General features: G+C 39.1%; 1 protein-coding gene across 1 annotated transcript in view; it reads left to right on the top strand.

Moving 5' to 3' along the window:
• The window catches only part of COL11A2 (collagen type XI alpha 2 chain), a 484,735-nt gene that overhangs the window by 332,749 nt on the left and 138,936 nt on the right, over positions 1–13,050 (top strand). Inside the window, exons 34-38 of the mRNA XM_044083566.1 lie at positions 4,902–4,955; positions 6,245–6,298; positions 8,810–8,854; positions 8,975–9,028; positions 10,176–10,220. Of these exons, the coding sequence (XP_043939501.1) occupies positions 4,902–4,955; positions 6,245–6,298; positions 8,810–8,854; positions 8,975–9,028; positions 10,176–10,220 (252 nt within the window). The remainder of the gene's footprint in view (positions 1–4,901; positions 4,956–6,244; positions 6,299–8,809; positions 8,855–8,974; positions 9,029–10,175; positions 10,221–13,050) is intronic.

Raw genomic sequence — 13,050 nt, 5'->3', positions numbered from 1 at the left:
GGATTTTGGCCATGAGATGCCGATGAGCTTTATCCCATACTCCAGGGTTTGATTCACATAGCCTCACTGTGTCTGCTGTGTGAACTTAACTAGACAGATGCCAATGAAAAAAGTGTTTGAGCTTAGTGAGTTTGCCCAGTCAACAAATGATTTTAAAAAATGTTGTTATGAGAACATCTCCGAGGAGCATACTGGTACATTCTTATTTTATTGTCAGCCTACTCCCAGGAGCAGAATGGTGCAAATTTATAACCAAATCAGAGAGAGAGATGGATTGTGGACCAAGAAGTTTTGTTCAGCTAGTACATAAAGATATACTGAAGGGTAAAATACTGGACACTGTGCAAGGATGAGGAGGTTCAAGACCTAGAAGTAAGTGTCCTTGGACAGCCATGGCCGTACAATGTTTTAGCTCCATATAGACTAACAGGATAACAGGCAAGCAAAATCAAATTGTGGGACTACAGAAGACTGCAGTCTTTGTTAAGCTGGGGGAACTTTGTGTGACTGACACTGGAGACTGGAGGTAAGCACAGTGTACAAACGGCCTATGATTAAAGATAACACAGATCATACAAACAGCTATTGAAAAGGAGCCAGGAAAAAAACAGCAATGTAGAAAGATGAAAGAGGCTGAAATGGTTCAGTAGGAACCCTAAGGAGGCAGTTCCTGCAATGGAAAGGGCATTTCTTGAGTTAAATATAAGAAGGGAAGTGTAGGCAGGAGTATGCAGAAACTAGAAAAAAGGGGCTGTTGAGGTAGTAAGGAAGGCAAATGCAAATGCAGAGAAACATCTAGTGGAAGAAATAACACACTGTTAGATGCACAGAGGAAAGAAGGAAGAACAAGGTAGAGCCACAAACATTATCCAGACCAGAAAAGGAGTATATGAAGAGGAGAAAGCAGAAATTCTCAATTAATTCTTTGTTTCTGTCTTCACAAAAGAGAAGAAAAGATAAGTGCAAGCTTGGAAAGAGGAAAGAGGAAAGGAATAAGGGCATCTCACAGTCATGTACCCAGGAAAAGATCTAAAGAAAATTCAATTATTTAAGGGAAGACAGGTCGTGGGGTCCTGAAGTATATGCTCAGGATTAAAAGAACTTGGCTATTGTGTTTAAACATCCCCTGACAGAATTCTTCAACCAGTCAGCAACTCTGAGGTTACAGAGGACTGCACTTCATAAGAGGGGAAATAGACTAACCTGGGAAAGTACAGGCCCAGAAACCTGTCTGGCAACATTGAAGGTCATAAGAGAAGTGTCTCAGGACAAAAAAAAACATAGTTTGTTTCTTGGAGAACAAAAAAAAATGCAGGATTTGTGTAAAATAGGTCACAGCAGTCCAACATGATTCATTTTAATGACTGGCTTACTCTACAACATGGAAGGGAAACCATTGTCTACTGATGCAGTCCCTAATAGGAAAATGAAAGACAAACTGAAAGAACTGGGAGTGGCAGACTGAATAAATGGACAGAAGGGTGGTTGGGTGAAAGGAAGCAAAGAGTAGTAGTTCGTGGTACTTCCTCATAGGAAAAAGAAGTGGTTTGAGGAGTTCCACATGGGTCAGTCTTTGGACCAGTACTGTTTGGTATCTTTATGTCAGGATGTCATGAGGGGCATTAGAAACAGGAATAACCTGTTTGCACATCACACTAAAGTAGAAGGGAAAGTGAAGGATGAAGGAAGAACCCTTCAAATGATCCTGAGGACACTGGTAGAGTGGACTAGGAAGTGGCATTTATGCTTTAATGCAAGGAAGTGTAACATCTAGACTTTCTTTTTTTCAACGTGAAATACCATCTGGGAAGAGTAACCTTAAAAACAACAGATCAGGAAAAAAATCTAAATGTGAAACTAAAAATAGAAATTACTTTCGAGGGTACAAAATGAGAAAGCAGGTCAAAAAGGTACTGGCTATCTGTAAGTAAGTAGGCTCCTGGAACAAATATATTGTGCCTCTACAGATCTCTGCTTAGGTCCCCTCTGGAGTATTGCTTCTAAGGAAGCAGGCTCCTGGAACAAATATATTGTGCCTCTACAGATCTCTGCTCAGGTCCCGTCTGGAGTATTGCTTCTATGGAAGCAAGCTCCTGGAACAAATATATTGTGCCTCTACAGATCTCTGCTCGGGTCCCATCTGGATTATTGCTTCTAAGGAAGCAGGCTCCTGGAACAAATATATTGTGCCTCTACAGATCTCTGCTCAGGTCCCTTCTGGAGTATTGCTTCTAAGGAAGCAGGCTCCTGGAACAAATATATTGTGCCTCTACAGATCTCTGCTCAGGTCCCATTTGGAGTATTGCTTCTAAGGAAGCAGGCTCCTGGAACAAATATATTGTGCCTCTACAGAGCTCTGCTCAGGTCCCATCTGGAGTATTGCTTCTAAGGAAGCAGGCTCCTGGAACAAATATATTGTGCCTCTACAGAGCTCTGCCTGGAACAAATATATTGTGCCTCTACAGACTCTGCTTAGGGTCCCATGGCTCCTGGAACAAATATATTGTGCCTCTACAGATCTCTGCTCAGGTCCCATCTGGAGTATTCCTTCTAAGGAAGCAGGCTGCTGGAAGAAATATATTGTGCCTCTACAGATCTCTGCTCAGGTCCCATCTGGAGTATTGCGTCTAAGGAAGCAGGCTCCTGGAACAAATATATTGTGCTGCTACAGATCTCTGCTCAGTACCCATCTGGAGTATTGCTTCTAAGGAAGCAGGCTCCTGGAACAAATATATTGTGCCTCTACAGATCTCTGCTCAGGTCCCATCTGGAGTATTGCTTGTAAGGAAGCAGGCTGCTGGAACAAATATATTGTGCCTCTACAGATCTCTGCTCAGGTCCCATCTAGAGTATTGCTTTCAGTTCTGGTACATTTAGAAGATAACTATATTAAGCTACTCAAGAAGGTACAAAGAAAGGTTAGAGTGTAATAAACAGAATAGAGGACAAGGGGGTGCAAAGCTACAAGAGCTAAAGTTGTTTTCAACCTCTTTGTTAAGGACAGGCAAGAGTGGGACACATGGTATCTGTACACATGTCCTGTATGAGTCAGAGTTGTCATACAGCTAAGGTGAATGACAGAGGAAGGAGGGGGACATGACTGCCAGATTAAGAGTACAAAATTCAACTAGAAAGGACTTTTTCGCACAAAGAAGAGTGAGTAAATGGAACAGATTATCTAAGTGGATAGCAGGGAGTAAGGCCACATTCTTAAAGAAAGCCTTTGTTGGATGGTGGGTCAGGAAAAGGGGTATAGGAGGGACAGCTTTTAAAAGATACTAGCTGCACAGATTGGACAAACTAGGTAAACAACTTGTTTTTTTCTCTCACTCCAATAATGAAATGTAATAATGTATCTGTCACTGATGCACATTTTATTTTAAATACAGGAATAACAAAATAACTGCAGTTTACCTAAGCATATATGCTGTTTATTTTCCAGACTGGTACTCTATATTTATACCTTCCTCCTCACTGTCTCTTGTTGACCTCTCTTCCTTTAACAGTCTGTTGGGAAACACTGTGGCTCATTGATTAAGATATTTATCTCCAGAGACCAGGGTTCAGGCCTGTTTGCTTGTTACTGTCTGAAGTTTGCATCGGTTTATTCCAGCTTCTTCTCACCTCCCAAAACATTATGGCTGACTGTCTGCTCTAATATATTGTGTTTACCTTTGCCCTTATGTACAGGGTGGTGTCTGGAAAGAGCCCATGGCAAACAGTTCACTTACCCAATTAGCAAATTAATAAATTAAATGAAAATGTATTGAGGGATTTTAAAGGGAATTAATGAGATATTGGGCTCATAATAAGATTTGCTGCTTCCAGAAGCCCCAATATCCTCATTTTTTTACATATATAAACAGGTCACTGTTAGGTAGTTTTGTCCCAGTGTGGTCTCTTGCTTTGATAAGACATAAAAGGATAAAGAGAGATCAAAAAATTACTAGTATAATATTTAGCCCAAAATTATATTTATTATTATTATTTGTATTTTGAAACATAAACGATCTTGAATCTTTAATTTCTAAGTTAATGGATACTAGCACACAGGGCTCTCTATGAGATGAGTATTTAAAAGAATGTTTAAGTAGTAGTTTGGCTGATTCAAACCAAAAATTTAGGGGTCAAAAACTAAGACTAGAAAGATCCAGCATGACAAAATGGATAACGTGTTTTTCAGAAAGCATAATTAATGTACTGAAAGATAACCTATTAAAGTCAAGTTGACAGGTAGTGAGATATTCTAAGAACTTTTCAGATAATTGCACAAGTCATTTGGTTGGAGTTATGATAAATGAACAGAAAGCATTTAATGAGCTTATACCTTTACTGTTCCTTGAAAGATCCAGTGACAATTTCTATATTAGGAATCAGTACTGTCTTGTAAACCAGCTACTGTGTGAGTTCATCTTTCACCTCATTTCCTTCCTGTAGTTCCTTGCTCCCTTCATTCATACTTTTCCAGTTTGTTGAGCTAGCAGGCCTCCTCTTGTCATCTTGTCAGAAGTCCATTTTAGGGTAGCTTGTAGAGTGGTCTGTAATGTATGTCAGATGAAAGGCACTAAACTGTTTTAGTAGTCTGAACTTAATTTTGCATCATATGAAAGTAGTGTGTACAACTGGTAGGCATGCTGGAAAGCAAGGATGCAACGACTCAGTTAAGTAGACTCAAATAAATTTAGATTAAGAGAGCAAGATAGTTTGTGTTTAGTTAATCATTCCTATGCAGTATCATGCAGATACAAAGTAATGACTGTTGTGGCCCCAAAACAGAATAAATTCTGTTGAAGGGAAAGATTCCAGTGCCAGACTGTTTTATCTTGAAGCTGTTTGATATTAAAGTGGTACTACAGAGTACATGTTTTACTAATACTTTGTTCTGTGGCTTTATTTTTTAGGGTAAACTCGGTGTTCCAGGTCTGCCTGGGTACCCAGGAAGACAAGGACCAAAGGTGAGTACAAAAATCATAAGTATTCCCAATATTTTACTATTAAAATCAGGTTAGACATCCCATATTATTATTTACTGCAGCACATGAGACCAAATAGAGGCAGTCATGCTATAGAAAGGTTAATAACATAACAGTAAGCTTACAAATGTACATATTAACAGTGTTTTCCATTCACTGCCAGGGACACTTATTTTTTGTTTTTACATGAAAAAATAATGATAAATCCCAAATTTGGACTGTGTACTGTAAAACAAATGTGAGTTTCATGGAATTTGGCATTTAAGACCAGAACACTCATTCCCTACAACCTGTATATATAGTCTCATAATTACTACTTATAATATCGTCAACTTGCTTTATTAAAAATTCTATGTAATTTTGCATAGATAGATAGACATACAAGCAGGAGAGCTGGCCAACAGTCACTGCATTCTGTCCACAGCCTTGACCTGCCCTGCTAGTGGCTTAAGTCTGTTCCTGATTGCAACCATTTCTAGTAGAACAGTTATCCAGGCTGGGGATAACCTTTTCTAGTCTAGAAGTACTGACTTTAGAAATTCTTGAAGAGTTGGCTGTAGGAAGTATGGTTTGGAAGGTAACAACATGCTAGTTAAATATGGACTATTTCATTTGCATAACATCTTCAATGAAGATACTCATGTAACAAATGCATTTCTGTTCAATGATGTCATTTTCTGAAAACTAGAAAAAATATTATGTAAATAAAATCAGTTCTGTTTCTTCTCACTATTTCCCTCAACAGCAGTTAGTATTATTTGTGGTCATTAATCTGAAGACACATAAACCATACATCATAAGTACATATATACACACACACACACACACACACACACACACACACACACACACACACACACACACACACACACACACACACACACACACACACACACACACACACACACACACACACACACACACACACACACACACACACACACACACACACACATACACACACACACACACACACATGCACACACACACACACACACACACACACACACACTCACACGCACTCACACACATGTGCACATACACACACACACACACACACACACACACACACACACACACACACACACACACAAACAGTTACATGCATATGACCAGAAGTATTCAGGCATATGGATTAGCTGTTGTTTGATTAAAGAAATGTAGCAAATTTTGTTTTATACAGTCCATCTATTTTTAAAGTGAGGCATGTGTAATGTGTGCATTTGTGTGGTACTTAGCTCCATGACTAATGTTTCTTTCTCTTTCTCCAGGGTTCTCTTGGTTTTCCAGGATTTCCAGGCACTAACGGAGAGAAAGGTGCAAGAGTAAGTAAAATGCATGGACTTTACCCATCAGGGAGCATTTTTTGATATACAGTGTCACATCACAGAGACTATTGAGGGTCACGTGACTAGTTCATTGTGTCCCTGTTTATAACTGAGGTTATTTTACATGAGACTTTGTTCAAATGTTATTTATAGAGTCCCCATCTGGAAAATCTGTGTAGGATTCAAGAGCAGGAAGAATGGAACAACATGCCATTATGCTGGCCACTATCCCCTGATCAGGCTAAGCAATGACTTCCTACAGTGCAGGAAGTAAGCACGGCCCTACTAGTGCTGCACTTTGAAGTCAACAGTAAGTCTAGTGGACAGACTGAGAAAGACATGCCTTGCAGAGCAGTATCCCTTTTAGTATTCATGTTGTATGAGTGACACCTAAACATACTTTTATGTAGCTGTTTGGCATCATGCTTTTTCAGGTTTAGCATATAAATACATACCAAGTTGTTGCAGTTTTAGTAATTAAAGTCAGTGTGAACCAGTGTTTGGATTAAAAGGATTTACTCACCTCTGGCAGTTATTTGATGCAGGGCATAGCAGAGTGTATTTTCTAGCTCATGATTTATGAGTGTTCATTTCATGTGGTTTGTCTGTATTAGAAATTTGTTTTTTAACCTGTGATGATCAAGCACGTTGCAGCTGTGGGTTGCTGATGTCAAAACTCTACTCACATGACATGTTGACCAGTGAGGATATAAAAACTTCAAGGCCTATTTAATAAAATGTAGGTCACAATAAATTCTAATTTACTGGCCATCACATTTGGCGACAATAAATTCTAATTTACTGGCCATTACATTTGATAAAGATCTTTCTTATACTTCCTAGTAATACAGTTTAAATTTACACTTTGCCCTGTTTAATGACTTATTTAGGATACTTACCTTTTTGTAGATTATCCACTGAAGTTCACAGAAGTACACCCTACTCTTCCCTCTAATATATGGTATACCCCTCATAATCATTGTACTGAAGCAAAAGAAAACTGGGGCATGTTGACTAAATCCACAAAGATAGAGCACGTGGCATTCTTAAGTCACATGATATAGGAATCAGCTGGCTCTACTCTGAAGTCACATGATACAGGAATGAGTTAACACTGCTCTGAAGTTGTATGATACATGCATGAGCAGGCACTACTTTGAAGTCACATGATGCAGGAATAAGCTGACACTGATTTGTACTGCTTTGGGGGTTCTTCCAGTAGGATCTGAATGAGGAAGTTGAAATATCTTTTATGTTCGTTTAACCTTTTAACTGGTGTATTAGGATACATTATTTTATAGCAGAGGCAAAGCTGTTACCAAATTTCTCGTAACAGGAAATGTGTTGACTCTAAATTTATAAAGCTCTTCAAAGAACACATAAAAAGTCTAGAGAGGTATTCATCAGATTAAGTATAAGCTTCCTCACTTTGATTTCCACATTCAGTGTTTTCAAATTATTTATTTTTCAAGCACTGAGAACTTTTGTAATTTATCTACTAGTCTAGGCTGCTATAGGTCATTGTGTATGAATCCTTTTTATTATTTAAGGATTCTGATTTTCTATGTTGCTTCATAGCCTTGGTTTTTTTGCATTGTTTTGAGGAGGTGTGGGATATATGCAAACACACACACACACACACACACACACACGTAAATGCACACATACACATGAGCAAGTACTAGGAGACAGTAAAATGGTGATGACATAGAAGTACCCTGATTGCCTCTGAGGTTTATAGGTCTGGGAACTAATTTAGGAGCTAGAGTTTTAATACAGAGCAGCAGAAATGAGGAACACCCAATTGTGTGTGTGTGTGTGTGTGTGTGTGTGTGTGTGTGTGTGTGTGTGTGTGTGTGTGTGTGTGTGTGTGTGCAAGTATGAGTGCTTTAGGAAAGGACAAATACTGACATCAGTGCTTGTCCCCCTACTCAGTGAGGTTTAATCAGTCTCCTCAAAATAGCTCAGGGTTATATCCCATCACATCTTAGTCTCTTCTTGGACTCTTTACCAGGTCTCATATGGCTGATAAGTGGTGTTTGTGGTTCATCAAGCATGAGGCCACCTCTAGATGAACTAAACCATGTGAGGGATAGGAGAATCTCACACTAATGGTTGGTTGGTTGTTTGGTATAATGACCAGCTGTTGAAGGCCACAATACACAGAGGATTAAAAAAAATAAATGCATCTAGATTTCTGCAGATGAATTCCATTGTGAACAAATGTTATGTGTATTCCTTTGTTTGCCTTCCAAACCCTATGATGATGCTTCTTTGTCCATTTTTGTGCCACCCTTGAGAGCATTCAGAAGAGCTGTAACCATTCCTTGTAGGTCCTGTCTCTTTGTCAAGCACAAAGACTCCCAACCTAGTAATCGGTGTTGAAAACTATGCAGTATAGGGATTGTCAGATGTAACTTGGCAGTTTTGGTCAGAGTTACAGAAACTGTTTGCCACAAAAAAGTACCTTTTCTTGGCTGACACTAGCTTCTCTCTTTTCTTTTACAGGGCGTAACTGGCAAGGCAGGGCCACGAGGAGAAAGAGGTCCAACGGTGTGTGAGTCTGCAATAACTGCTTCACATATAACATTATTCCACAGTTCTGCAAATTCTTTGTAGCCAATAGTTACTGAGTATTTGTTTGTAATAATTATTTTCTTAACTTCATTGCAGGGTCCAAGAGGGCAGCGGGGACCACGTGGTGCTACTGGAAAGTCAGGAGCAAAGGTAACCTGCTAAATATGGCATATGTTGTCACAGTGTAAGCTATGCTGTGTCAGAAACTTGTTGCCCTGTAGAAAAAGTTCACTGTGAGTTTTCAAGAAAACACAAAACTCTTCTACTGAAAATGTCATGAAAGGTCACTGAGAGACTTTATGTACTGCTTATTAAAGACTTAGAGACAACACATCATATTGAGGATTGTAAGGTGTTGGCTATTATTTGTACTTGTAGGGTATAAGTACTGTCAGGAGTGTGAATTAAGATTTTGATAAATGATTTTGGTTTCTATGACATCCATAATACATAATTAAATACTGGCAGTGACACTTTCAGTGACTTAAAAAAACAACCCCTTTCTTAGCTTTTCAAGAGGCTATCAGCCAGGTATGTAACAGATTATCAAATGTGTGTCAGGTAGATAAACAGAAGACAGCACTATCTGTGACAAATACTGACATGACGTGAACACTATCAACAACTGCACATATTACTTTATGTAATGTTTGAGTAGGGTGTTATATATTAAATATAAGTACTACATTACTGATGAAACAGTACATTACACCATCTCCCGTATATTGCGCAAAGGGTTCTGGAGAGGTGAAATGAAATGAGTGATGTGATATTCTGCGTAATTACAGTATGAATGAAAATATGCTTCTTTTCCTTAGTCCCTACAGGTGCATTACAGCTTACAAAGTAACAATTATGTCTGAGAAAAAAAAAGATCCTAACAGATCAGATTCAGTAGCGTGTAACGTGTGTTAGGCAGGAAACTACAGTACTTAAACTCTGTTTACAACTATCTTAATTATATACACTAACCTCTATAATATATGTAGGAGCATTTCCTGGGTGATGTTTCATTATTACACAGCTTATATACAGCATTGTATGTACCAAACTCCAGTGCTGTATACATGAATACCCCCAGATATTACAGTATAATTAGAAAGCTTAGTGCAGTTCCAAGAGCAGAGATCCAAGCCTCTGTTATATAATTAAAACACGTATGCTTTTTAAAAGTTCCTTCACATTAATCATTGAGCCACACATTTGTTAGTTATTTGTCTGTTTGCATTAGAACTGCTACACTCATTACTGCTGTCATATGTCTTTTTTTTTACAATGTGTTTCTCTTTCTTGATAGGGCACGTCTGGCAGTGATGGTCCACCTGGCCCACTCGGTGAGAGGGTAAGTGTTAGATTATCCTGTGCAGTACATCTTAATCAGTGGGCGTTACTTTTATAAGCATTTCTAACTTTACATTTTCATATGTTTCTACTCTATTCTGCAAAATGTATTGGTATTGTTTCATCATTTTTTACCTTATATCATAGGTGAAGGTGACAGCATTCCTGGTTATCGTTGAAAACTGAATTTTTATTTTCAGTGGGCTTACTAGGTTATAACAAAATACATACATAAATAGTACAGACTGATTGCCTTTTATCTATTCAAGAAACCTCACCTGAGATATTAGCGCACAGACAGATTTTTAAATAAATCTTTCCAAGGACCCCTCAGTATTTCTAAACTACTAATATAGTCCATATAAGTTAAAAAACATAGGAACAGACCGACTAAAAAACAAACTGAGATGAGACAATGGTCTCTGTTAACAGTTTTTCATTCATTTCCCCTAAGAGTTGCTGAAAGTTTGGCACTAGCAGCATCTGTTGACATAAAGGTTGGAGTACTATCTACAATGCAAGTGCTCTGAGTTCAAGTACTGAACACAGCACCTGAGGTGCCAGGTAGAGGAGGTAGTGCTGATTGACTGAAAGCTGGCTGTTCTGCGTGTGTAGTGGGTGGGGGTGCTGTAGGAGCATCATCCGATAGCAACCAAGAGGCTAGAGCCAGGTACATATGTGTGTGCTCTTGGCCTTCTGATGACTGCCTGAATAGCTGTGGTGTAAAAATGTATTGTGTGTTCACACATGGGGCAAAAGGAAAATGTAAGCAGGGTATATATAATGAGCAGTCAGAACATGACTCTTGCTCCTACTGTCTGGATGTAAGGTGAAGCTACTGAAAGGCATCCACATTGAAAAGCTGACAGTATTACCATGGGTGACATGGGCTGCTGATGTCACGTGGGGCAGGAGAATGGATGTGCCATTTAGATGGTGAGAGGGCTAGACGGTCACACTGATGAGTGCCAGAAAAAGGTGGGTACTAAGCATTGTGTGAGAAATATTCCTGTAAAATCAATACACAGACTCACCAGCTGGAATATTCTTACAAGAATAAGGAAATATACCAGGGATCATTTTTAACTATTCAGTCCAAACACTCTTACTGCCTCAGTTTAAAACTGTTTTACAGTAACCGTTTTCAAATGTTCTTCTTTTGAACTTTAACATGTAGCATGTTTCACTAAAATGTCTTCCCCTCTGATTTTTTTTGTCACCATTATAATAGAATACATAGAATAAACTTTAAATAAAATTATTTCCATCTAATGATCTTGGGATGGGGAGTCAGAATTTTCCTGGAGTGAGGTATGAATGTGATAACAATGTAGAAATGCAATCTATAGGTACGTTGCGGACTTTTCATTGCAAGTACTAACTTGATGACAATAACTGTGGATACAAATTACTAAAAATGTGATGACTGTTGTTGACAGATTGTGCAGCATTCTTTATTCAGAATAATGTTATGGAAATGTATCTGACTCTGTAACATATAATCAATAAACCCTGAATATGATGCAGCAGACCCAAGTTAGGGTAATGACCTGAGTGCTAAAGGTGCCAACCCGGGGGGGGGGGGGAGATGCATTGCCTGCATGTCTGTCCTGTGGGGGAGTGTATCATGGGGTCCATCTTCTGCTGGTGACTGGAGACTTTGCAGCAGCCATCTGCTCAAAAATGGAAGGGAAGGACTGTCTGTGGGCCTACATCACTCACAGAAGTTGGTGATGGTCTTCCCTATGCTGCATTCATTGCACACACCCTCCTCTGAGTGCTTACACAGCATGCAGGAGGGGGCTTTAGGGAATAAAAATCCCCTGACAGATGATGAGTGCAGCACAGTCAGCTGTTTCTTGGTAGGATAAAAATGGCCACTGTCACTGTGAATAGCCGGTTGGTCAGCATGGAGGTGGGCATAAAGGTAATATATATACATATATATATATGTATACACATATACATAATGTATTTTATTTAACATTTGTTTACCGGGAAAGTCCAATTGGGACAGAACCCATTTTCAGTGGAGACCCAGGGATAAATGCTCCAGATGCATGTCTTTAGAATGTGGGAGGAAACCAGAGTACCCGGAGGAAACCAATGCAAACACAGGGAGGACATGCAGACTCCTCATAAAAGGCATCCCAGCCAAAAATCGAACCAAAGAACCTCTTGCTGTGAAGTGACAACACTAACCGCTGCACCACCGCGCCATCCATATGAAGTCATATAAACAGTAACCTGGAACTCACTTATAGTGGTGTTCCTTTAAGAGTATTCATGAGATCAGATAAAGATGGCAGGATATTCTCAGTGCCTCACCTAAATGTATACAGACTGTTACAGTAAACAGCAGTGATATTCCTGCTACTGTCTAAGATCATAGAGATAATAGTGAAATGTCTCCTTTTTTTTCTGCAGTACCACAGTGAAGATGAGATCAGTGTTCAGCTGCAGTAGCAGTAGATACAAATGTTGCTGCAGTTTATTGCACTAATGCTGCAACACTAGAGTATTTTATAATGCTACCTATAAACCTGCAGCACAGAATTACTGCTAGTGTAGGGGAAAGTGACACCAGTGTGACGAATTACTATGAGTGTAGGAGAAAGTGACACCATTGTGATGAATTACTGTGACTATAAAAGAGACACCATCATGACGAATTACTGTTACTATAGGAGAAAGTGATGAATTACTATGACTATAGAAGAAAGTGACACTAGCATGAGGAATTACTGCTAGTACTGGAGAAAGTGACACCAGCGCAAGGAATTACTATGATTACTGGAGAAAGTAACATCAGAGTGAGGAATTAATGCGAC

This window comes from Protopterus annectens, chromosome 9.part0 (assembly GCF_019279795.1).
Source record: "Protopterus annectens isolate FY-2018-M chromosome 9.part0, PAN1.0, whole genome shotgun sequence".
NCBI lineage: Eukaryota > Metazoa > Chordata > Ceratodontiformes > Protopteridae > Protopterus > Protopterus annectens.
The sequence above is the reverse complement of the archived record's forward strand: the minus strand, read 5'-3'. Positions and strand labels throughout refer to the sequence as shown.